The following is a 24,055-nucleotide window of genomic DNA, read 5'->3' as shown; positions in this document are numbered from 1 at the left end:
TGAAGACTGTGTACTTCCTCCTATCAAGAGCCTGAGCTTAGAAACTGGTTCTTATTCTCCTCTTGGAACCCTAGCTTCTGGAACTCAGAAGGGGCTCAGTAGTATTTGGGGAACCATCACCTGGTGTGGTCTGAAAGCTCACCCAGAAGGTCACCCTTGCTTACGTAGGGCCAACTTTCCCACCTTCTCAACCCCTCAGACTGAGAAAAAAGTGGGGTAGAATGCTGCTATTAAGCATCTAGGAAAAGTATTCCCCAAGTGGTAATTATGAACGTTATGTTTAAATTGTAGAACTTGATGTATCTGATGTATCTATCCTCTGTGATTCCTCATTTACAGTAAGGGGGTACCCGCTTCACTGCCACTGCCTCCCCCAACCCCCCACCCTAGAAGCTCTGCTTTTCAGGTAAAGTGTTTGCTAAACTGAATAGATAGACCAAAAACCATGAAAACACTATAATGCCAGCTTTGAAAAAAAACTCTTAGCAACAGACCTGTGGACTATTTTTAGACCTACATACAAAAGGGAACATGATTTCTGCCAAAGTAAAGGCTCAACATGACCAGGGCAAGAATAAAACCAAAGGATAAAAAATGATCTAAATTTTCATCTTAAAAGAGGTAGAGTCTGACTTTAAGATTCAGAAATTAATTTTTTTTAAAAAGGGGTAGAGTCAGGATGAATTACTAGGAAGAGAACATTTGGATGAAAGATTATGAACATTGGGATTTGGCAATAAGACAACACTTGTTTGTCATCCCTTTAGGAATCTATTCCCAGCCCTCCAGGGCTGGTGGTGTCACAGCCTGTATTAAAGAGGCTTTCAAGAAACTCCCTCCAGCCTTTACAGCTCTTCCAAGCAAATGGAATTGTCCCCAAGTACCAATGCTCAAAAGGGCCAAGGAACTTGCCCACGGCTAACTGACTAGTAAGTGGCACAGCTGGGAGTTCCACCTGAGCCTGGCTTTAAAGCGCTGGCTTCACACTGTGTCACTTGTTAAATGAGAATCCTGCTACTCTGGTAAAATGTTTTTATTTCCTTATGACATCAAGTATAAAAAGTTCCAGAAGAAAAAAAAAAAAAGTAAAGCTCTGAAAGCTCAGAGGGTATCAGATACATTACAATTAGTTTAAAAAAGTAAAAGAAAGCTATTGACTTGGGGATTTATCACTAATCTTTTCAGATCTGTATCAAATGGTAATTGTAACAGAAACCATCTCTTAACATCATTTATTTTATTTTATTTTATTTTTTGAGAGGGAGCCTCGCTCTGTCACCAAGCTGGAGTGCAGTGGCATGATCTCGGCTCACTGCAACCTCCACCTCTGGGGTTTAAGCAATTCTCCTGCCTCAGCCTCCCGAGTAGCTGGAATTACAGACACGTGCCACCACACCCAACTAATTTTTGTATTTTTAGTAGAGACAAGGTTTCACCATGTTGGCCAGGATGGTCTCGATCTCCTGACCTCATAATCCATCTGCCTCGGACTCCCAAAGTGCTGGGATTACAGGCGTGAGCCACCGCTCCCGGCTCTTAACATCATTTTTAGATGTCACTCTAGATGAGCTGATCTGGCCCACTTGTTATTTCTGTTTAAAGGTACAGCCCAGGCTGGGCGCAGTGGCTCACTTCTGTAATCTTGTAATCCCAGCACTTTGGGAGGCTGAGACAGGTGGATCACCTGGGTCAGGAGTTTGAGACCAGCCCGGCCAACATGGTTAAACCCCATCTCTACTAAAATATAAAAATTAGGCCAGGCACAGTGACTCATGCCCGTAACCCCAGCACTTTGGGAGGCTGAGGCGGGTGGATCACCTGAGTTCAGGAGTTCGAAACCAGCCTGGCTAACATGGCAAAAACCCCGTCTCTACTAAAAATACAAAAATTCGCCAGGACTGGTGGTGCGTACCTGTAACCCCAGCTACTTGGGAGGCTGAGGCAGGAGAATCACTTGAACTCAGGAGGCAGAGGTTGCAGTGAGCCAAGATCACGCCACTGCACTCCAGCCTGGATGACAGAGTGACACTCGGTCTCAAAAAAAAAGTACAGCTTGGAATGTTTTAAAACAACGAACCTAATATTCAAAACATTTTACAACTGCAGAACGATTCCTCTGGTGAAAGATCTTTGAATGCCAATGGACCAAGCCAAATTTTAGCAAAATAATGCCACAAGTATAGTGTGTGAAATCCATGCAACGAACAAGACTTCCTTCAAACAAAATCAAGGCAAGTGCGCGGTCTGACCTGTTAAGGTGGCGGCATTGAGGATGACCTTCGGGTTAAACGTGTGTGCGTAACAGAGCGCATCAGCCAGTATGAGCCTCCCCTCAGCATCAGTGTTATCAACCTGCAGAGGGTCAAAAACAGAAAGGGTGACAGTGCAAGTAAAGAATATGAAAACTAGACACTTGCAACAGTGTTCGACGGAAAAGCTGGAAAAAGCTACTGTGACGTGTGTCATTATCAAACCATTCATACTTCAATGAGAATAGGAACATATCTAATCTGGAGAGCAAATATGATTTAATAATCCCCCAGCACCTTGGGAGGTAGAGGTGGGCAGACAGCTTGAGCCCAGGAGCTCAACACCAGCCTGGGCAAGATGGTGAAACCCCATTTCTAATTAAAAATAAAAAAAAAATATATAATAATCACTACCAGAGCTGATGACCTAATGTTGATGACTTTGGAAGCCAAAATAAATAGAAAAATGTCTAGTCCATTTTACCCGTAACTTTGTAACAAGAAGGGGAAAAATGTAAAGATTTCCAAAAATGAGGTTAAAGAGCTTAAGAAAGCTACAGCTACATGGCAGTCTCAATCCTAGAAATGAAAACTCTTGCAACTTCAGTAACACTTCCTAACTATATTCCTTTCTTTTAAATAGAGGTCCAGTCGTTTTCCGAGTGGCTTGTACACACATGCATGCATGTGCCACCCAGAGGACCTGCTGCCACATCCCCTTGAGTGCAGGGCCCATGATGTAGGACAGTGTTTTCTACCTCAACACCTACAATGGAAAAAAGTCACTCATAGCACAGGTATATCCAGAAGATAGCCCACAATCTTACTGCTTTGCCGCACTCTGCAGGGCTGGCAGCAAATTCATGGAAACGTGTGTATACACATGTATAGCATACAGGAAATGGGAGGAACAATAAGTCTGGAAAAACATTCTTCAAAATCCCCCAAAAAAGATACTTCTGCCTTTGCAAGAAAAGCTACTCAGGGGCCGGGAATGGTGGCTCGCGCCTGTAATCCTAGCACTTTGGGAGAACAAGGTGGGCAGATCACTTGAGTCTAGGAGTTTGGGACCAGCCTGGGAAACATGGCAAAACCCTGTGTCTACAAAAAGCTAGCCAGGCATGGTGGCACGCACCTGTGGTCCCAGCTACTCAGGTCGCTAAGGTGTGAGGACCACCTGAGCCTGGGGAGGTCAAGGCTGCAGTGAGACATGATCACGCCACTGCACTACAGCCTGGGTGACACAGCGAGACCCCATTTCAGGAAAGGGAAGGAAAAGAAAGGCTACCCAGCACTAAAGACAGCACCCTCCCCTAATATGGTTCTGGGGCTCTGCACGCATCCTAGCTGTGGTTATGTGGCCACCACGGGATTCCTGAGGAACGCTGGATGGGGAGTGCTGTGTCTCACATTTACAAACCTGGATGGTCTTCCCGTTTTTGGCTCTAACAACGTCCCCCGGCTTGTTGGCCTTGCCACTGGGCATATTTTCACAAAGAGGGGCCAGACCTATTGGAAAGAATATATGAAGGCACACAGTATATGCTGGGTCCAAACATGCCACCCATGGGACAAGAGGCCACCTGTGAGCCATGAGAAGCAAGACACGAAGGCCACCTTAACGAACTGATCAAATTTAACATCACCAATGACACAACTGACATGATGTGTCAGCAACAAGAAGTACACATCACCCATGTAGCATTCTTACCAAAGAAGTCTAACTTGATTCTAATCAAGAAGAAGCAATTCAAATAAATACAAATTGCAGAATATCATGAAACAAGCCTAGACCCTTCAAAACTGCTAATGCCATGGAAGAAAACAGGAATAGGGTCTAGACTCAAGAAATCTAAAGGGGCACCAACGGCAACGTGTGGTCCTTGATTAGTTTCTGGATTTAAAAGCTAAATATAGGCCAGGCGCAGTGGCTCATGCCTGTAATCCCAGCACTTTGAGAGGCCAAGGTGGGCAGATCACCTGAGGTCAGGAGTTCGAGACCAGCCTGATCAACATGGAGAAACCCGGTCTCTACTAAAAATACAAAATTAACCAGGCATGGTGGTGCATGCCTGTAATCCCAGCTACTCGAGAGGCTGAGGCAGAAGAATCACTTGAACCCGGGAGGTGGAGGTTGTGGTGAGCCAAGATCACGCCATTGCACTCCAGCCTGGGCAACAAGAGCGAAACTCCATCTCAAAAAAAACCAAAAAACCAAAAAAAACCTAAATATAAATAAATAAAATGGACATTTTTTACACAACTGGAAACTTGAATTAGGTTACTGTATTAATCCTCGGAAAAGATAATGGTTTTGTCATTACATAGAATGTCCTTTTTCTTAGAGGACGTGTCGTGATGTCTGCAACTGACTTTTAAATAGTTCAGGAAAAAAAAGGACTATGATAGTGAAGAAGGGGGGCATGTCTGAGACCTGGATTCCAATTCTACCTTCCTTGTGCAATGGACAAGAGTCAGGGCATTATTATTTAACCTAAGACTCTCTCCTCCTTCCCCGTCTCCTCTGAAATGAGTATGAGCAATGCTATTATACAAACTCCCAGTACTGTGCCTGGGAGTTTGTATCTTCCATTACTAAGAACTGCCACATAATGAGCACTTTTTCTGTCCTAGGCACTTTCTGTGTGTTGTGCCATTTCACCGGCCACAATCCTACGAGGCAATCAGTCAATGAGCCAGCAACGTCCTGCCACCCCAAGTACCAAGCAAATTTCATAATGTCAACTACAAACTTGACATTATGTGCCCCTGAATGCTAGCCACTTTTTGCAGAAGTGAAACAAATCAATTCCAGTTACAGCCCACTGGTTGCAAGATACATTTAGCTCAATCAGCTCAGACAGTAAAACACTTATCTGGGCTAAATAGCTACTGCTTGATGACTATTTAAAAATCATTTCTTATCTTTTCAGATTAGGGGAAATCATATCTGTTGTCTCTCTTCTCCCACCTGGCTAGAATCCAGAAGCTTTATGAGATGTACTCCGTTACCCCACTTACCTATAATATTAATGGGCAAATTAAGCTTTGCAGCAGACACGATAGCTGAGCATATAGTTGCAGCTCCTCCCATGTCAGCCCTCATGAGGTCCATATTTGCAGAAGCCTTGATGGAGATACCACCACTATGGGGAAATGGACAACGTGCAATATTAAGAGCAAAGAAGATGGCCAAAATCACTTTATTTAAAAAGTACAGACAGGCACGGTGGCTCACGCCTGTAATCCCAGCACTTTGGGAGGCCGAGCTGGGCGGATCACGAGGTCAGGAGATTGAGACCATCCTGGCTAACATGGTGCAACCTGTCTCTACTAAAAATACAAAAAAATTAGCCGGGTGTGGTGGTGGGCGCCTGTAGTCCCAGCTACCACCATGCCTGGCTAATTTTTTTGTGATTTTAGTAGAGATGGGGTTTCACCATGTTAGCCAGGATGGTCTCGATCTCCTGACCTCGTGATCCGCCAGCCTCGGCCTCCCAAAGTGCTGGGATTACAGGCGTTAGCCATCGCGCCCAGCCTTTAGCTCATTTTATTTCTACTTGAATGAAATTTAAACAGTGCCACTGGAAACATTACTATATCATAAAATCAAGACTGTGCAAATTCCATCTCTGTATTGTCTCATTAATTCCTGACACCCACATAGTCTATTCAGCAAATTTTATGAATTGATCAACTTATGGAACGTGAAGGTCATGAGCCATTAAGAAAAGCTGATGAGCTCACAGAGATGACTGGAGGCATTTCTCTGAAACCGACAGAAGGACAGAGGGCTAACATTTCCTTCCAACACTGCACAAGGTGTGCTATATCCTGCTGATGGCAAAATACAACCTAAATGAGGCACAGGCCCAACAGCTGAGAGACAGTACTTCAACATGAGAACTGAATAAGGCTGCAATTAGCAAGAAACCAAACTACCTGACCCCAAGAGGCTTCTAACTAGCTAGTGGTTTTTCTGCTTCCAGTCCGTAGGAGTCCAGAAGCAACATGCTTCACAGGCCAAGCACAGAGCCAGGGGCTTCGACTCTGAGTTCTAATTGAGATCTGCTGCTCATGTGCCCTGGTGGCTCACTGGAGAGAGGTCTGCCTGCTGCTCTGAAGTCTGCTTTCCTTCAAAATTAAGTCTAATTCTCACTTACCTCAGAAGCCCTTGTTACTTAGATGGTTGGCATGTTCACCAAGAATTAAAGATGATCCCCTGGCTCAAAGAAGAAAAATAACATGGGAAAACCCCATGGACAAAGGGAACACGCTGTTGCATTTGAAGTTTTTCTTCTGTCCACCTGCCACATTTATCTGCAGGCCTCTTCTGGAAGTTCTGCTCTCTAATTCCTATGACTATGGTTCTAAGGTAGCCACCAGTTAAAGATCAGCAATCAGCTTTGGCTCACTTTTTCAATCTCTCTCAAATCCACCCACTTATTTTCTACTCAGCCGCCCTCATTGATGCTACTACCCTCTGTCATTTGGATGTTTGTCAGGTCTCCTTAACGGGTCTTTCTGTATCAGTTTCACCACTGTCATTTCATTAACCATAAAAACAGCACATTTTTACACACACACAAAATCTATCTCAATCAAAATCTCAGTAGGTTTTGTTGTGTGAAAAAACAAGCAGATTCACCGAGTGTGGTGGCTCACACCTGTAATCCCAGCACTTAGGGAGGCTGAGGCAGGCAAATCACTTGAGCCCAGGAGTTCGAGACCAGCTTGGGCAACATGGCAAAACCCCATCTCTATAAAAAATACAAAAATTAGCTGGGCATAGTGGTTCGCATCTGTAGTCCCAGCTACTCGGGAGATTGAGGTGAGAGGATCACCTGAGCCCAGGGAGGTCGAGGCTACAGTGGGCCAAGATTGCACCACTGCACTCCAGCCTGGGCGACAGAGTGAGACACTGTCTCAAAAAAAAAACCAAAAAACCCAAGCAGATTCTAAAATGTATATGAAAATGCAAAGGATGTAGCCAAAGTCATTCTGAAAAAGAAGAGCAAAGCTGGAGGACTCATGTGACTAGATTTCAAGCCTACTCAAAGCCGCAGTAATCAAGATATTTGGTCTTCAGGCACTGGTGAAAGGATACAGAGCCCAGAGGCAGACCTACAATTATATGGACAACTGATTTCCACCCGAGGTGCCAAGGTAGTCTAGTGGGGAAAGGACAGTCTTTTCAACAAACAGTGCAGAAGTAAATGAATAGCCACATAGGAAAAAAAAAGACAAAAACAAACCAGGTCTTTTCACACCATACACAAAGATTCAAAGTGAAGCATAGCCTCAAAATCTAAAACTCACTTAAAACGAAATATATTTTTAAAAAACCTTACAATTCTGTAAAGCCAACACTCCTATAAAAAGGGGCAAAAGATTCGAATACTTACTACAGAAGATATACCAATGTCCAATAAGCACATTAAAAAATGCCCAGCTTTGGTTGGGTGTGATGGCTCGTGCCTGTATCCCAGCACTCTGGGAGGCTGGGGCAGGCAGATCACTTGAGATCAGGAGTTTGAGACCAGCCTGGCCAACATGGTGAAAACCCGTCTCTACTAAAGATACAAAAATTAGCCAGGCATGGTGGTGTGTGCCTATAGTCCCGGCTACTCGGGAGGCTGAGGCAGCAGAATCACTTGAACCCAGAAGGCGGAGGTGCAGTGAGCCGAGGTGCACTCCAGCCTGGGTGACAGAGCGAGACTCCGTCTCAAAAAATAAAAAATGACCAACTTTATTAGTCACTAGAGAAATGCAAATTAAACCACAAAGAGAGATCACTGTATACTCACTGGTACAGCTAGAATTATAAAGACTGACAATATCAAATACTGAGGAAGGTGTAGAACAATTAGAATCTTTGTACATTGATGGTAGAAGTGAAAATGTACCCGCTTTGGAAAAGTTTGGTAGTTTCTTAAAAGTTAAACACGCAGTTATTATACAACACAGAGGCTGTTTTCCTAGGTATTTACGGAAGAGTAAGGAAAACACGTCCACACAAAGGCTTACAGATGCTCTTAACTTTATTCCTAATAGCCTAAAACTGGAAACAACACAAATTTCCACCAATAGATGAATGGGTAAACAAAATTTGGCATTTCCATACAATGGAAAAAGAATAGAAATAGAAAAGAAGCAATAGAAAAGAAGAATGGCTGACATGACCAACAACATAGATAAACCCCAGATACTATGCTGAAAGAAAGAAGCCAGACATCAAAGACTGCATTTGTATGACTTTCCAGAATAGGCAAAACTAATCTGCAGTAACAGGAACATGATCGGCTGTCTGGAGCAGGGGCAGGTGGGGAATGACTACAAAAAGGCAGAAGGGAACTTCTGGGGGATGATAAAAATGTTGTATTTTCCTGACAGTGGTGAACGGTGCATAGGTGTATACATTTGTTCTTTGGTTTTTAAAATCAATCTATCTACCTATCTAATCTGTCTATTTATTTATTTAAAGATGGTGTTTTACTATGTTGCACAGGCTGCTCTTGAACTCCTGGGCTCATGTAATCCTCCTACCTCAGCTTCCCAAGTAGCTGAGATTACAGGTGTATGCCACTGCACCCACCCGGGTGCACACATTTGTTAAAACTCATTGAGCTGGCCACTTAGAGGGTGAATTTCACTGTATGTATAAATCTCACGTCATTCTGTTTGGTGGAAACCCTTCAGTTACGGCCAACTGTTCTCAGAGCAGAGTGCAAAAATCTAAGCAGGCCCGCAGGGACCAAGCTTCTGTGTACCTCTCTAGCCGTATCTTGCCCCTTCTCTCCATCACGCTCTTGTGTGCAGGCACACCGGTACTCTTGCCATACCAGGAATTTACCCTGCTCCTTCCCACCTTACAGCCTTCACCATGTTTCCCTGCACTAGAATGCCTGTCCCTAGTCTCTCCTGAGCTAATTCCTCCTGATTCTTCACATCTTCAGCTAAAACTGACACTCCTGCAAGGAAACCTTCTCTAAACCCAAAGAAGGCTTTGGGTTTAGGCCTCTTTGTTTTTATTCTCAGCAAAAATTACAAATGTGGACTTAAATTAACAATAAACTTCACGCTCAGCATAAAAATATTTGTGTCACAATTGGCAAGACATTTAGTCTAGAGCCAGGCGTGGTGGCTCACACCTGTAACCCAGCACTTTGGGAGGCCAAGGTGGGTGGATCACGAGATCAGGAGTTTGAGATGAGCCTGGCCAACATGGTGAAACCCCATCTCTACCAAAAATAGAAAAAAATTAGCCAGGCGTGGTGGCAGATGCCTGTAATCCCAGCTACTCGGGACTAAAAATACAAAAAAAATTAGCCGGGAGTGGTAGCAGGCACCTGTAATCCCAGCTACTCGGGAAGCTCAGGCAGGAGAATCACTTGAACCAAGGAGGCAGAGGTTGCAGTGAGCCAAGACTGCGCCAATGCACTCCAGCCTGGGCAACAGAGCGAGATTCCGTCTCAAAAAACAAAACAAAACAAAAGTTTAGGCTGGGTGTGGTGGCTCACACCTGTAATCCCAGCACATTGGGAGGCCAAGGCAGGCATATTGCTTGAGCTCAGAAGTTCAAAACCAGCCTGGGCAACATAGCAAGACCTCGTCTTTACTAAAAAAAAAAAAGTTTAACTTTCTAAATTGTGTTTGCTGTATTGTTTTTATAATACACACTTTAGTGGCCAGGCGCAGTGGCTCACGCCTGTAATCCCAGCAGTTCAGGAGACCGAGGCGGGCAGATGACGAGGTCAGGAGATTGAGACCATCCTGGCTAACAAGCTGAAACCCCATCTCTACTAAAAATACAAAAAATTAGCCGGGCGTGGTGGCGGGCGCCTGTAGTCCCAGCTACTCGGGAGGCTGAGGCAGGAGAATCGTGTGAACCCAGGAGGCGGAGCTTGCAGTGAGCCGAGATTACGCCACTGCACTCCAGCCTGGGCAACAGAGCAAGACTCCATCTCAAAAAAATAAATAAATAAAATAATATACACTTTAGTACAATAGTATAATGCATGTAACTTATAAAAAAGCATGCATATTTTCAAAGGGATGCACTCAAGATCTTTTACTGATGGGCTATACCAGGAAAACCATTTGGAGATCAATGCTTTAAAGGAGAAAATGTGAACTAGTGGGTGGGAGACACAAGGAGGCACTTTGACCTGCTAACACAAGGAGACCACACTGGCAGCAAGCTATGCCAATGACAGGGGCTTCCTACGTCTAGAAGCATTCCAGAAAGGGCACAAAAATGTACAAGGGGACATCAACATCGTATGGTTCTCTAGCAGCATTTTCCAAAGTAGTTTCCAGGTAACATGAGTCCCAGGAATCAGGGTTCCTTCAAAAGGAAATACAGAAAATGCTATATTCTGTACCCTGAGAAGTCCTGTAGTTAAGCAAATAAAACAAAAATGAAATCCCTCATGGGTTTCTCTAACCTAGTTTTTTTGCTAGGTAGCCCTTTTTACGCCTCATACTCGCTGGCATCCCTGAAACTTGTGTTTGGTGGCAAATGCTTCCCACAGGAAATACCAAACTCCACTGTCTTTCTCAGTTCAGCCTCTCCTTGGTTGAAATAACCTGATACAGTTTCCAACTCTAAGAAATACTTATGGTTGAATAAGATTAATGGGAGCTAGACTGGTCAGCTAAAAGAAGTAATCATCTGAAGCAAGCAAAGGGAAGACAGCATAATACAAACAGGGGCATCACCACTAACCTCGTGGAGAATCTTTAACAGCCACAGAGGACAAGCAAAGTGCATGGCAGAAAAATCTGAAGACACTTTAGGCAGAGCACAATGGCTCATACCTATAACCCCAGCACTTTGGGAGGCTGAGGTGGGAGGATTGCTTGAGACAGCAGTTTAAGACCAGTTTGGGCAACACAGTGAAAACTCATCTCTGTATTTTTTTTAAAAAAAGGACACGACACACCTGAGTTTGACTTCGGACTCCACTTACTAGTTATAGGACTTTGAACAAATTATTTAAACTCTGAGTCATGGTTTCTTTACCTGGAGAATGTCTACAATACCTAGCCCACGGGGGTATGGTTAGGGCTAACACATGCAAAATACCTGATAGTCTCTGACATATTCTAAGCATTTTAGAGGTGGTAGCATAATAAATTTAAAGTAATGTATACCTTCAACCAAACACCATGCTTTTGTATCAAACTATAAACTGGCCAGGCACAGTGGCTCATGTCTATAATCCCAGCATTTTGGGAGGCTGAGGTGGGCGGATCACTTGAGGCCAAGAGTTCAAAACCAGCCTGGCCAACACGGCAAAACCCCATCTCCACTAAAAATGCAAAAATTAGCTGGGTGTGGTGGTGCATGCCTGTAATCCCAGCTACTTGGGAGGCTGAGGCACAAGGATTGCTTGAGCCTGGGAAGCAGAGGCTGCAGTGAGCCGAGATCACGCCACTGCACTCTAGCCTGGGTGACAGGGTGAGACTGCCTCAAAAAAAAAAAAAAAAAATCAAACCAAAAAACCCTATAACCAAGTAATTTAACTGCATACAAATAATTCACCAAAATACAAAGCACGGACACCATAAAAAAATACCTGTCAAAGGTAATTCCTTTCCCAACAAACACCAGGGGTGGTTCGTTTGCATTGGGGCTGCCTTTGTAGTGAATTTCCAAGAAGACTGGGGGCTCGTCAGATCCTTTGGCCACACTGAGGAATGATCCCATTGCCTGTTCCTCAATCCAAGACTTGGGTCTACAGGGTAGAAAGAGGGAAAAAGTAAATATACTGTTACCTTTATTTCAAAATAACAGAAAAAGCTCACCACAGTGTGTGAAAAAGTATAATATACAAACTCTTAAAGTATACGCACATTAAGGTTTCAATTATCAGGTCCCATCATTTGCTTTCTGTATATTCTTGGGCAAGTCACTTGATTCTAAGCCTATTTCCTCATCTATAAAATGAGGTCTGTAACTCTTTCATCAAAAGATTATTGAATTACTAAGAGAAGTCATGTGTGGTACCCTAATACAATGTCAACTAATAGTCTACAGTCTATATAATTAATTTCCTCTCTCCAATCTACTCAGATATTTCTACAATTTTAATTTAAAGATGAAGTTAGAAGGCCGGGTGCGGTGGCTCATGCCTGTAATCCCAGCACTTTGGAAGGTTGAGGTGAGAGAATTGCTTCAGCTCAGGAGTTTGAAACCAGCCTGGGCAAAAAAGTGAAACTGTCTCTAAAACAAATAAGGTAAGATATAATAAAGATGAAATTAGAGGCCAATGAAGGAGGATCACTTGAGGATAGAAATTTGAGACCAGCCTAGGCAACAAGTTGAGACTTGGTCTCTACAGAAAAAAAAAAAAAAGAAAAAATTAGCCAGGCATGTTGGTGCCTGCCTATTGTCCTAGCTACTGCAGAGGCTAAGACAGGAGGCTCGCTTGAGCCCTAGAGGTCAAGGCTGCAGTGAGCCACGATCTCACCACAGCACCCAACCTGGGCAACATAGCAACACCCTGTCTCTTAAAAAAATAAAATTAGCAATAGGCTCAGAGACCACAAAGAGTGCTTAAAGATAGGTAAGGGGTCCATTGCTTTATTTCTAAAAATGAAAAAAAAAAAAAATGAACCAACAAACAGCAAACCAAAGCTATATCCCAATGACTGGAAAAAAAATATCCTATTTATTTGCTTTTTAAGAACTGTTGAATTCTATCTTTTTAATGTTGTCACACACTGTTTCTCACAGTTTCAACTGTTGCTTGAAGCATCTTTGATTTAAGTGAGAAAACTAGTTAGTTCTTACTTAATAAACATGGGATGGAAACAGTCCTTAGTTCAAACTAGAAAACTGATGCCATATTGCTCTTCTTTCTAGGCTAGGAGCACAAAAGGGCTTTGTATTGATTTCTGGCCACGGTAACTAGGCCAAGAAAGAAATTCTATCCTCCTGCAGACCAGCAACAACCACAGCCAAGGAATGCTCCTCCGGCATTTGCCATCCACTTGTTAAAATGATTAAACTAGGACTGCATCATGGTGGGATGACCAGCACACTTCAAAGGGAAAAAAATTTTAAATCGGAAGATGAAACAGTTTTAAAAATCACTTCAAAAAAAAAAAAAACAACAACAACAAGGCTGTGCAATGTGGGCATTTTAAATCATTAACTCAGTACTTGATGTCTGATTAAAGTCCTGCCCTTGTGGAAGAACTGCCTGTGTTTCTCTGATATACACCGACCTACAATGGAGAGTGCTTAGCGCGGCTATGTCTCAGTTTACCGAGTCATACCCCACCCATGCGTCCTGCCTGGGCTCTGCTGAACTCTTTTCCCTTTGCTCGGCTACAAGTTTTGCAGCTTCCTCACCTGAACTGTCCTGCCCCACTCTCTTGTACTGTAACTTCTAAGCAACCTGCAGGACTCTCCTTAGGCTCCAGTCTTTTTTTGAGACACAGTGTCTCTCTGTCGCCCAGGCTGGAGTGCAGCGGTGCGATCTCAGCTCACTGCAACCTCCATCTCCCAGATTCAAGCAATTCTTGTGCCTCAGCTTCCCGAGTAGCTGGGATCACAGGCACGCACCACCACTCCCAGCTAAGTTTTGTACTTTTAGTAGAGATGGTGTTTCGCCATGTTGGCCAGGCTGGTCTTGAATTCCTGACCTCAAGTGATCCACCTGCCTCAGCCTCCCAAAGTGCTGGGATTACAGTCATGAGCCACCATGCCTGGCCTAGACTCCATATTCTTATTAAAATTTTTATTTTAGAGATGGGTCTTGCTATGTTCCCTAGGCTGGCCTTGAACTTCTGGACTTGACAGACCCTCCTGCCTGCCTCTTGAGTAGCTGCAAATACAGGCGTGCACAATTGCACCAGCAGCTTCATTTTCTTTGGCAGTCCCCCTCATCCCTCTGATCCTGCAGCACCCTCTGCAAATGCCATTTACCTCCCTATTCTTTCTTACAACATCCTCACTTTCTGCAAGGACAAGGACCACTTCATGCATCTTTGTATGATAAATTCCAGGCACACCAGAGGGGCTGTCATAACCACTATTTGGTGACCAAAAAGATACTTTTATAGAACCTAAACATTGCTATAGATTAAACATATACTAACCATTCCAGAAATTTTATCAAGCTCTAAGTACTGTGCTTTCTATAGACTATTAATTTTTCTTCACTCTGTCTAAACCATAGATGCTTTCGTGAAAAACACCAACTCTAATCACAATTAAGTACTAAAGAATTCTTTTAAATGGAAGTACCCTTGGGAAACAACTTTGACAATAAAGAATTCTTTAGGTCAAACAAATACCTGTTGATTTGTTTTAATTATAAATTCCCAAATGCTCAGAGTTGGTTTGCTTAAAAGGCTGGAGATCCCAAGAGAGCGACGGAACTGGACGAGCAGGCTTTCAGCTCCAACAGCCTCCCACTGACACAGCATTCAGGGACACCTGGGAGCACCAATGCTGCAGTCTAGGCTAAGGGAATCTATGCGGCACAAATTCTCATCCCATGTCTAGTTAGGCATGCTGTGTTCTTCATTTGTGTCCAAAAGTGATGATAGGAATAATTCACCAAAATAAGCCATGTTAAGTTCCTCAAAAAATTAAACAGAGCTACCATTTGATTCAGCAATTCAACTCCTAGGCATATACCAAAAAGAAATAAAAGGTAAAAACAACCAAAGTGTCCATCCCCTGATGGCTTTAGGGAATGGGAAACAGGGAGTAACTGCTAATGGGTATAGGGTTTCCTTTGGGGGTTATGAAAATGTTCTAAAATTGATTGTGGTCATGGTAGCACAACTCTGTGAATATTCTAAATATCAGGCCGCATGTGGGGGGTCATGGCTGTAATCTCAGCACTTTAGGAGGAAAAGGTGAGATTGCTTCAGCCCAGGAGTATAAGACCAGCCTGGGCAACACAGCGGGAGACCCATCTCTACAAAAAATTAAGAAATGAGCTGGGCATGGTGGCACACACCTGTAATCCCAGCTATTCAGGAGGCCAGGGTGGGAGGCCTGAGCCCAGGAATTTGAGCCCATGTTCATGCCTCTGCCCTCCAGCCTGGGCAACAGAGCAAAACCTTGTCTCAAAAAAAAAAAAAAAAAAAAAAATCACTGAATTGCACACTTTGCATTGGTGAATTGTATGGGATGTTAATTGTGTCTGAATAACACAGTTATGAAATATACACACACATAGTATATCATGGCACTCGCTCTCTCAAAGGCAAGGAAAGATAGAAAGAACCTCAAACTCAGCTCTATTCCAGCTCCCCATGTGGACCCAAGTGGGTCATCTCAAATCTCTGGTCTCAAGTTATTCCTCTAAAAAGTGAGGGAGCTGGATTTTAGGATCTCAAGGGCTCCTTCTGGCTGTAACATCTCGAGTCTGTGACACAATCCTGAATTACCTGATATGGACCTCGGTTTTACTACTAGCACTTTTGAGATTCTTCTCAATAATTTCGGCAAATCTGGTTGGCGTCATCTCATTGGCTGGCGTCTCCATCAATTGGCGTGCCAAGTTCTGCCCAGAAGCAAACAGGACTCCTTTCTGCCAGGCCTCCTGATCCCCACTGGCAGAAGAAAGATAAAGTGACTGTCAAACAACCTCTCAAGAATGCTGACTGCCTGCCAACTAAGAGACACTCTTACCTTACAGAAAACAAAAGAGGAAGACTACAAATCAAAAACAATTGGCACACAGGACCTGGATTCATTTTTTGTGATCTGACCCAGGGCAGCAGATGGTATGGTGTAGAAAGCTAGAAAACATGGCCACGCAAAGCAGAACCAGAGGGTATCCGGTCAGGCACTTCCCTTCAGAATCCTCATCTACATGAAAAAGGGCCTGTGCTGTGGGGTCTTTGAAGCTCTAAATCTACCACATAAATGAAGAGAAGAGGCTTCCACAGAAAAGCCCGTTTTGTTCTCCTTCACTGTATCAGGAATGCTGCAGCCCCAAATGCTAACTGCAAAGCAAGCGTATGGCAATGGCTCTAACGTGGCAACTGAAGACCTTGTTGCTTTCTTTTACCTAAGTCGGGGCTCCAAATTCCAACCCATCCGTAAGCAGGACCAGCTTTAGAAGAGAAAGGATACAGGCACGTGTTTCACAACCCTGGCTCTTCCTGTGGCAGCACAGAGGTGGGTGAGTAACAGTAGATGGCCTAGAAGGCCTGCCACCTGCCCCCTACTTGATGTGCTCTTTTGGATGATGATACAAACCCCATGAAATCGGTATTACAACTCTAGTAAACAAATGCAGAAAATGAAGCACAGAGATTTCAGCCACGTAACCAGCAAGGTCCCCCAACGAGTAAGTGGTGGAGCCAGGACTTAAGCCCATGCTGACTGGCTGCAGAGCCCGCACTCTCCCCCACTCCCCACAGCTGCCAACCCTTGGCCAGTGCCAGGGCCCCCACTGTGCTTGGCACCATCTGCTGAAGGTCTCATCTTATTTATTCCTGATGGCAGGGACCCCACTAGCCCACAAGGGCAAGGACCAAGCATCCAGAGGATCTCTTCATCTGTGTGGAGCTTGTGTTTAGCACAAGGCCAGCAGGTGTCAGGTAAATGAATGAACATTATCTGGGTTGAAACCTGTGGGATATGTCTGTCATGTCATTCCTCCCTCTCAGGTAAGAGCTACCTGGTTATGGCTTCCTTGTAATCAGAGCAGGGAGGGGTCAGGGAGTCATGGGGGAATCAGACATATGCCGAGAGCCAGGAGCAGAGCTTGGGCTTAATTTTGACCACATTATTAAAATGGCTGAGGCAATGGGGAGGTCACAGCCAAGCCATGCAGCTGTGGGTGGCGCTGAAAAGCAGGCAGCTCATATCCCAAAAGCCAGGCTGTCAGAACGCCAGGGAGCACCACCCTCCTCCTAATTTGCTTCCATCACCTTCCATAGAGCTTCGCCGACACGGCCATCTTCTTTTTTTGCTTTAGGTCATCGTATTCATAGAGACCGAGCACCGCTCCCTCCGCAGCAGCCTGAGCGTCTCCACAGGGATCCACCTCCACAGACGAGAGCTCCAGGTCTTGAATCTGCCTGCACCCCGCTTGAAAAGACAGAGGAATCAGAAAACTGGAGTCAGTCCAAGACAACTCAAAGAGCAGACAGCAGAGGCATGATGTGATGTGCTGAGAAAACAGCCCTGGGGTTCAAATCCCAGCCCTGATACCCGAATGTTCTGAGCCTCATTTCCTCTTCTGTAAAATGAAGACGTGAGTGCATTTTACAGCAACTACCTCACTCCCAGGTGGTGGTGAGGACAGGCTGATGGAGAGAATGAATAGCTCCTCCCAGAGCCGTACAGGCTCTCAGGAAGTGGCAATTATTCCTAGGATTATTTCTGAAACACTATGATTTCCTGATGAAGCTTCCCAATTGCCAAGAGCTTCACTGATTAAAAATGACAGGGAAATGATGACGCTGAAATTATATCCAAAGAACTGAGCAAAGTCCATTATTAACACAGCATTTTATTAAGATCAGGTCAGCAAAAACTCTCAAAAGTTATTAAATAACCACTTCAATGATATTTGAAGTAAAGTTAATGAGCATTTATAATATACACAGGCCTAAATAGTAATCAAGCCAATTGTCACTGTTTCAGAAATGTTTTACAAAGCATCTTTAATCATGGCTCTTGACGGTATTAGGCCCGTCCTGCTGCTTAATGCTAAGTGACTCAATGGCCTCTGCCTGGGACATACTAGGACAGGCACACACCTTTGGCTAGTGATAAACAAGCACGCCACGCTTTGCTTCCTTAGTCTCTTTATTTGTAAAATCTGATGACTCTGTGTTATTTAAAAGTCGGGAGGCATCAGGGTGGCATTACAAAAAATCTATACACTACAGGTTCTGGGAAAACACAGCTCTAATATGACAAGAGCGAACAAATGGTAGTAAAACACCCAAACGAGATATAGATATATTAAAAATAAAATTCCATTAGCTAACCTTCTGTATTTATCATAAGGCCAATCATATTCAGCAAGAGGAACTGAATTTTTGTTAAGATGAATTATTTCTGTGTGAACGTGGTAAGGGGTGGCAACTGGTAAAAGGACAAAAAGGGGAAAGAGAGGTCATCAAAAAGAGTGGATCCTCAGGATTCTTTAAACTTAAAAAGTGAAATAACCTGCAACAGCAGCTCTGATGTTTTCTTTGCCTTCATGCCAGTTTTCCTGTTCGTCGATTCCAGCTGCCTTTTTGCCGAGGCCAACTAGCACCACGCTGGGGAAGTCCTGTCCCACAGATACACCAAATCAACCACTTTATTTCTTTCAAGCGTTCATTTCCAGCAAGGAATTCTACATGTGGAGACTTGCTGAGCTCCCACACAATTACTTTAACTGCAGCAACAGGGCTAAACGCACGGTGAAATTTGGTTGTGGCTTTTTTTTCTTAAACCTTTGTGTCCTGGCAAAATTGTATAACTTATATGTTTGAGAGGCAGAGTAAGTGAGGATGCTCTTGCAAATAATTCTGTGTAAGCCAGAGCCACAACCGGATAAAGAAAGCCTTCAGATTGAGGAATATAAGATAGGCAGTAGTTTTTGACAGCAAATCCCCTCTTAATCTTAAATGTTCTGCTTAATACTGGAATAAAATCATACAATCCAACACATAATGTTTAGTATGACTAGACAGCCCCAATACTTGGTGTACAGTTGGTGCTCATTGAGGGTTTACCAAATGATCACGTTCTTCTCATACCTGATGCAGACCATAAAAGGTTCGAGTCTTGCCTGCCTTCAGAGGTGGTCCAGATCTAAAACAAGAGGAAATAGTCGTTTTAAAACAAGTATTTTGCTCGGTTCACTTGGGAAGGCACACTTACATACTCAGCATTATCACACTATTCTGCTAACTGCTTCCATGGTCTTTTTCACTTATGTTTTTATCCAAATACAGAATGCTCTCAAGCCAGATTTCTTTCTTTTTTTTTTTTTTTTAATAGAGACAGGGTCTCACTCTGTTGCCTAGGCTGGTCTCAAACTCCTAGGCTCAAGCAATCCTCCCACCTCAGCCTCCCGAGGTGCTAGGATTACAGGTGTAATACAGATTACACTGCTGATCTACCGTGCCCAGCCCAGATTTCTTAGGTGTAGCCTTTCTAATTCTAGCTCAAAAACTATTTAACAAACTTTCAGATTAGATCTAACACAAACATATTTAAAAACAATGGAAAGCAATGCTACAGCTGCACAAGGCATCTGAGCACAGATTGACGCTGAACCGAATGAATCTCAAACCTTTTTCAATAAAAGCCACAAGACACCAAAAACACTGCAGTAATCTAAGTGGTGGTTGGCTTGGAAGTTGTATATCTATGTGGTTTCTCCACAGACTAGATACCCGAACCGGATACTGACTATCCTGGGCAATTTCCAAACAAAACAGATCCATGACTATAAGAGGCCCGTAGCACAGATGCTCTGGAATGCAGCTGACAGCCATCCATTAGCAAGGCAGGCGTTCTGTACTCACAGGTTAGCTTTTGGATTAATGAATTAATCAATGCACTTGAGAATGCTCTGTGTACTACAAGAACTGATAAAAAATTGAGAGGAGATACAAATTCTCTTAACCGATTATTAGTTACTATAATTATTAGACTGCATCTATTAGGTTCTAATAAGCTATCTATAATCCGAATAATACATAGTTGCAGTGGTTTACATGGATACTTCCATGTCTGCCAAATACAGCGCGCAGTTACAATGTTTCCCTACCATCAGGATCTCCAGCCCCATGGAGACTTTCTGTATTTTAACTATATCCTCAGGTGATTCACAGATATTTTAAATTTTGAGAAGCCATTGAAACTTCAGGCATGCAATAAAAGAGCAAAACCCTTAGGCTGCTATTAACTATCCTAGGGATCCTGCTCTCACAAGAAAAGGGGAGTTAAAAGAAGTAGAGAGGCTGGTGGGAAGGCAGCTGGGAGGAAGAGGGTGGGGAAAGTGAATTTGAGCCAGGAGGGTGGGCTGAGGAAATCTGGTACTTTCCAGATTATTCTGGATCAGTCTTCCACAATAGATTTCTGATTGGGCTGGAAATGGCCTGACTTCCCAGAACTGCAGACCCATCCATACTGAAACAGAAAGTACCAAAGTGCATTCCAAAGACACATGCTTTCACTTCTGCTTCTGGCCAGAGCACTTCCCGGCATTGTCTCTTCTGACAAAAAGGCATAGAAAAATATTCTTGGCCTGGCACAGTGGCTCACACCTGTAATCCCAGCACTTTGGGAGGCCGAGGCAGGCAGATCACTTGAGGCCAGGGATTCAACACCAGCCTGGCCAACAACAGTGAAACCCAACTCTACTGGAAAAAAAAAAAAAAAAATATATATATATATATATATATATATATATATATATATATATGAAAGCCGGGAGTGGTGGGGCATGCCTGTGATCCCAGATACTTGGGTGTCTGAGGCACGAGAACCACCTGAACCCAGGAGGCAGAGGTTGAAGTGAGTCAAGATCGTGCCACTGCACTCCAGCCTGGGCAACAGAGCAAGACTCTGTTTCAAAAAAGAAAAGAAAGAAAAAATACTGTTTCGATTTGGGGGCACTTTAAGAACTAGAGCCCACAAGCAACACTTACATGTTTAAAGTCTCTCTCAGCTTTCCAGCTAACAATTTATCAAAATTCTCTCCTGCACTTGTGAACTGTGGCACATCATCTTCTTTTTCTTTGGAATAGATTCCTAAAACAAGGCCCTGGGAATAAGCAAAAAACGTAAATATAATAGAATTAGAGTAGATCCCTTAGAGAGGCTCAGGAGTCCCCAAATTCCAGAAGGAACAAATAATTCCACCCAAACCGTGTCCTCCCCATGGACAGAAGAAAGCAAAAAAAGAAGCAAGTGCTGGGGTCAGCTACATGTGCACCTGCCCAAGTGTTTCAGATTCCTGCCAAAGCAAGACCCATCACTGCCCGTCCTGGACATTGCCCTGGGTTTCTGTGCTCACTCCCAGGAGACAGCTTCACTTTCAAATAAAGCAGAAAGATGTTTTGTTTAAGAAAAATCTATTTGTCACCAAGATAGACCCTGAAAGGATTCAGAACATGCCACTCCAAAATATACCGCTTTGGCACATTAGTTATTTTCAGCCAAAGGCGCTTGAGAAACAGCAGGTGCAGAGGTACTCTCTGACCTCCCTTTCTCCCTAAAAGCAGGTCACACAAATTCCCATGAGAAAGGTGATCTCCCTGTACCAGGAAAAGGAGAACATTCTTATCACCAGAAACTGGAAGTCAACACCAAAATGGACCTGTACAAATAAACCTACTGAACTCACCCTTATCTTCTGTTAGTTACCCCCATATGATTTCCTAGTCATTATTCCACAATTTACTAACCCAAGCCCCTTTGTCTTGTCACACCCCCACAATGCATTGTTCTTTGTTTAAAAAGGTATACAAGCTTTTGGGCCCAACGCTTCTTCAGGTCTTCATTTTCCTCTTGCAGACTCCTGTGTACACGTAAAAATAGTAAATAAAATCTGTATCCTTTTCTCTTGTTAATACATCTTATGTCAGTTTTCTTAGGCCCAGCCACAGAACCTAGGAGGATAGAGGGAAGATTTTCCTCCCCTACAATCCTCAAGTGCAAATCCCAGATATTCTAGGATGCCGTTCCAGTCAAGCCAATGGCTGTGCCTCCCATCGTAAGGACTGTTGCCACGTAAGGACTGTGGTCAACACAGAGGCTGTAAGAGAAGTACCAACTTCCTAGGGAGGGTAGAAGCATTCTGCTAAGCACTTGGCGGCTCACTCCCTTCATCTCCTTCACAAGTCTCAGGTCTCAAATACCAGAAATGAGGAAGCAAACCTAGTAATACTTAGTATTTACTTTTGCACGGCAATTTATGACTTTAAAAATGTTTTGTCTGCCTCATGGCAACTCTGTGAGGTGGAAAGAACAAGTACCCTTACCCCCCTTGACCGATAAGGAAACTGAAACCTAGTTTGAGACAGGAGCTCCTGTGTGGTAGGACTGAGTGAGAATCCAGATGTCTTCCCGCCCAGCAGTTGATCTTTCCACAAAACCACACAGACACTTAGAATAGTGCCCTCTCGGTCTTTTCCACCAAAGAAAACAGCCTTCCTTGGCATTGGTAACTCTGCCAGGTTCTAACTTCCCTAAGATTGTTCACTCCCCGGGAATCAATGGAGCCAACTGAGCAACTGTTATCTGGGTAGGCTGTGGCACAGTACTGGAGACAGCACTGGTCAGGCGACTGGTCCCTCCGCCACTGAGATACCTGCAGGAGACTGGAGCTCAAGCTCCCCCTAGAACGTTCTTCTGCAGGGACAGTCATCTCTTTCTGGTGCTTAGGCATGACTCCCAAGCTTGTGCTGGTTCCGAGAGCCATTCCCTTTGCAGATCCTTCACATCTGAAGAGCGACCTTCGTAATTTTTTGGAGTTCACTTTTCTTCTGGAAGATGCTCTTAATTCTGGGAAACGTGGGTCTCTCCGCAAAGCCCTTTTCTCTAGAGAGGCATGCATTTCCTCTAGAAACCCTTCCAAGCCACTTAACTCCCTGACCTTTCACTTCCGCGGGGGAAGGAGCCCTGTGACTCTGGGACCTCAGAAACCCTTTCACCTTGGCAAACTCGGGCTTCCTCCAAGCTCGAATGGGAGCCCCACCGCCGCGTCTTTCCCTGGGTTACTGCCAGGACCGCGGGTGACGACTGGAGCAAGTGCGCGGCCGAGCGGAGCCGGGTAAAGGGCGGCTACAGCCATCACCCCCTAGCCCCGAGCAGGGGAATCGCGCCCTCAATACGACCGCTGGGGTCCTCAGCGGCCTAGGCCGATCCCCGCAAGGAGATAATTTTTCTTTTAAACTGATTTTTGCAACTTGGCTTGGGCGCCCGGGACACCGCGGCTTCGACCAGCCCCGCAGCCCCGGTAGCCCACGGGCAGGGCCCCAGCGGCGGACCATGAGCGAGCCGCCGCCTCTCACCTTCGTCATGTCTGCGGTGGAGAGACTCCGGCTCCCGAAACGTCTCACGGCCAGACGTCGGACGACTACTCGCCCCGCAGCCGGAAGAGGCAGCAAGAACATCTTGTCGGCTCGGCCCCTCGCACCGCCCTCCAGCGAGCACGTGGAGAGCGGTGGGCGGGCGCGCCTTGGGGCGGGGCTTTCGGGGCGCAGACGGCGTGCGCGCGGACTGGCTCGGGCGCCGGGCGAGCGGACGTGCGTCTAGGGGGCGGGGCGGATGGGCGGCACCGGCCGACTGGACCGCTGGGATCAAACCGCGGCTGTGGAGGGGACTCAAGGGTGTGCCCGCATTCGTGTGCGCCCGCATTCGTGTGCGCGTGCGCATGCGGGCGGGGGCGAAAAGGCGGGGCTTCCGGACGCGGTTGACAGTCCCGGGACCAACGCGAAGTAGAGGGGCGGGACCGATAGGGTGACGTCACACGATGGGTGGGGCGGAGGCGGGGCGAGTTCTGCAAGCGGGCGTGGGCGGAGCGCTGGGCAACTCCCGGGAAATAGAAACTGAGTGCCAGAGCTTGTTGTCAAGGTTGCTGAATAGACGACTGCATAGTGAAGACACTCCCACTGAGTTTTCGTTTGTTTGTTTGGTGTTTTTGAGTCGGAGTCTCGCTCTGTCACCCAGATTGGAGTGCAATGGAGCGATCTCCGCTCACTGCAACCTCCCGCTGCCTAGTTGAAACGATTCTCCTGCCTCGTCCTCCCGAGTAGCTGGGATTAGGGGCGCCCGCCACCACGCCCAGCTAATCTTTGTGTTTTTTTGTTGT

At 45.0% G+C, this 24,055-nt stretch overlaps 1 protein-coding gene across 2 annotated transcripts in view; it reads right to left on the bottom strand.

Annotated features, from left to right (window-relative positions):
- Positions 1–23,623, bottom strand: part of LAP3 (leucine aminopeptidase 3) — a 30,823-nt gene extending 7,200 nt beyond the window's left edge. The window contains exons 1-10 of one of the 2 annotated variants that reach the window (XM_003845981.6): positions 23,256–23,623; positions 20,889–21,004; positions 18,987–19,041; positions 18,409–18,514; positions 17,160–17,319; positions 15,666–15,830; positions 11,831–11,989; positions 5,271–5,395; positions 3,670–3,758; positions 2,250–2,352 (exon numbers count right to left, since the gene is read on the bottom strand). In XM_003845981.6, coding sequence (XP_003846029.2) covers positions 2,250–2,352; positions 3,670–3,758; positions 5,271–5,395; positions 11,831–11,989; positions 15,666–15,830; positions 17,160–17,319; positions 18,409–18,514; positions 18,987–19,041; positions 20,889–21,004; positions 23,256–23,357 — 1,180 coding nt within the window. In that variant the 5' untranslated portion in view covers positions 23,358–23,623. The remainder of the gene's footprint in view (positions 1–2,249; positions 2,353–3,669; positions 3,759–5,270; positions 5,396–11,830; positions 11,990–15,665; positions 15,831–17,159; positions 17,320–18,408; positions 18,515–18,986; positions 19,042–20,888; positions 21,005–23,255) is intronic. The other variant, XM_055111238.2, reaches the window with a different exon arrangement.
- Between the last annotated feature and the right edge of the window lie 432 nt (positions 23,624–24,055).

Source organism: Pan paniscus, chromosome 3 (assembly GCF_029289425.2).
Source record: "Pan paniscus chromosome 3, NHGRI_mPanPan1-v2.0_pri, whole genome shotgun sequence".
In the NCBI taxonomy this organism is placed as follows: domain Eukaryota; kingdom Metazoa; phylum Chordata; class Mammalia; order Primates; family Hominidae; genus Pan; species Pan paniscus.
This window is presented reverse-complemented; position numbering and strand designations above follow the sequence as displayed.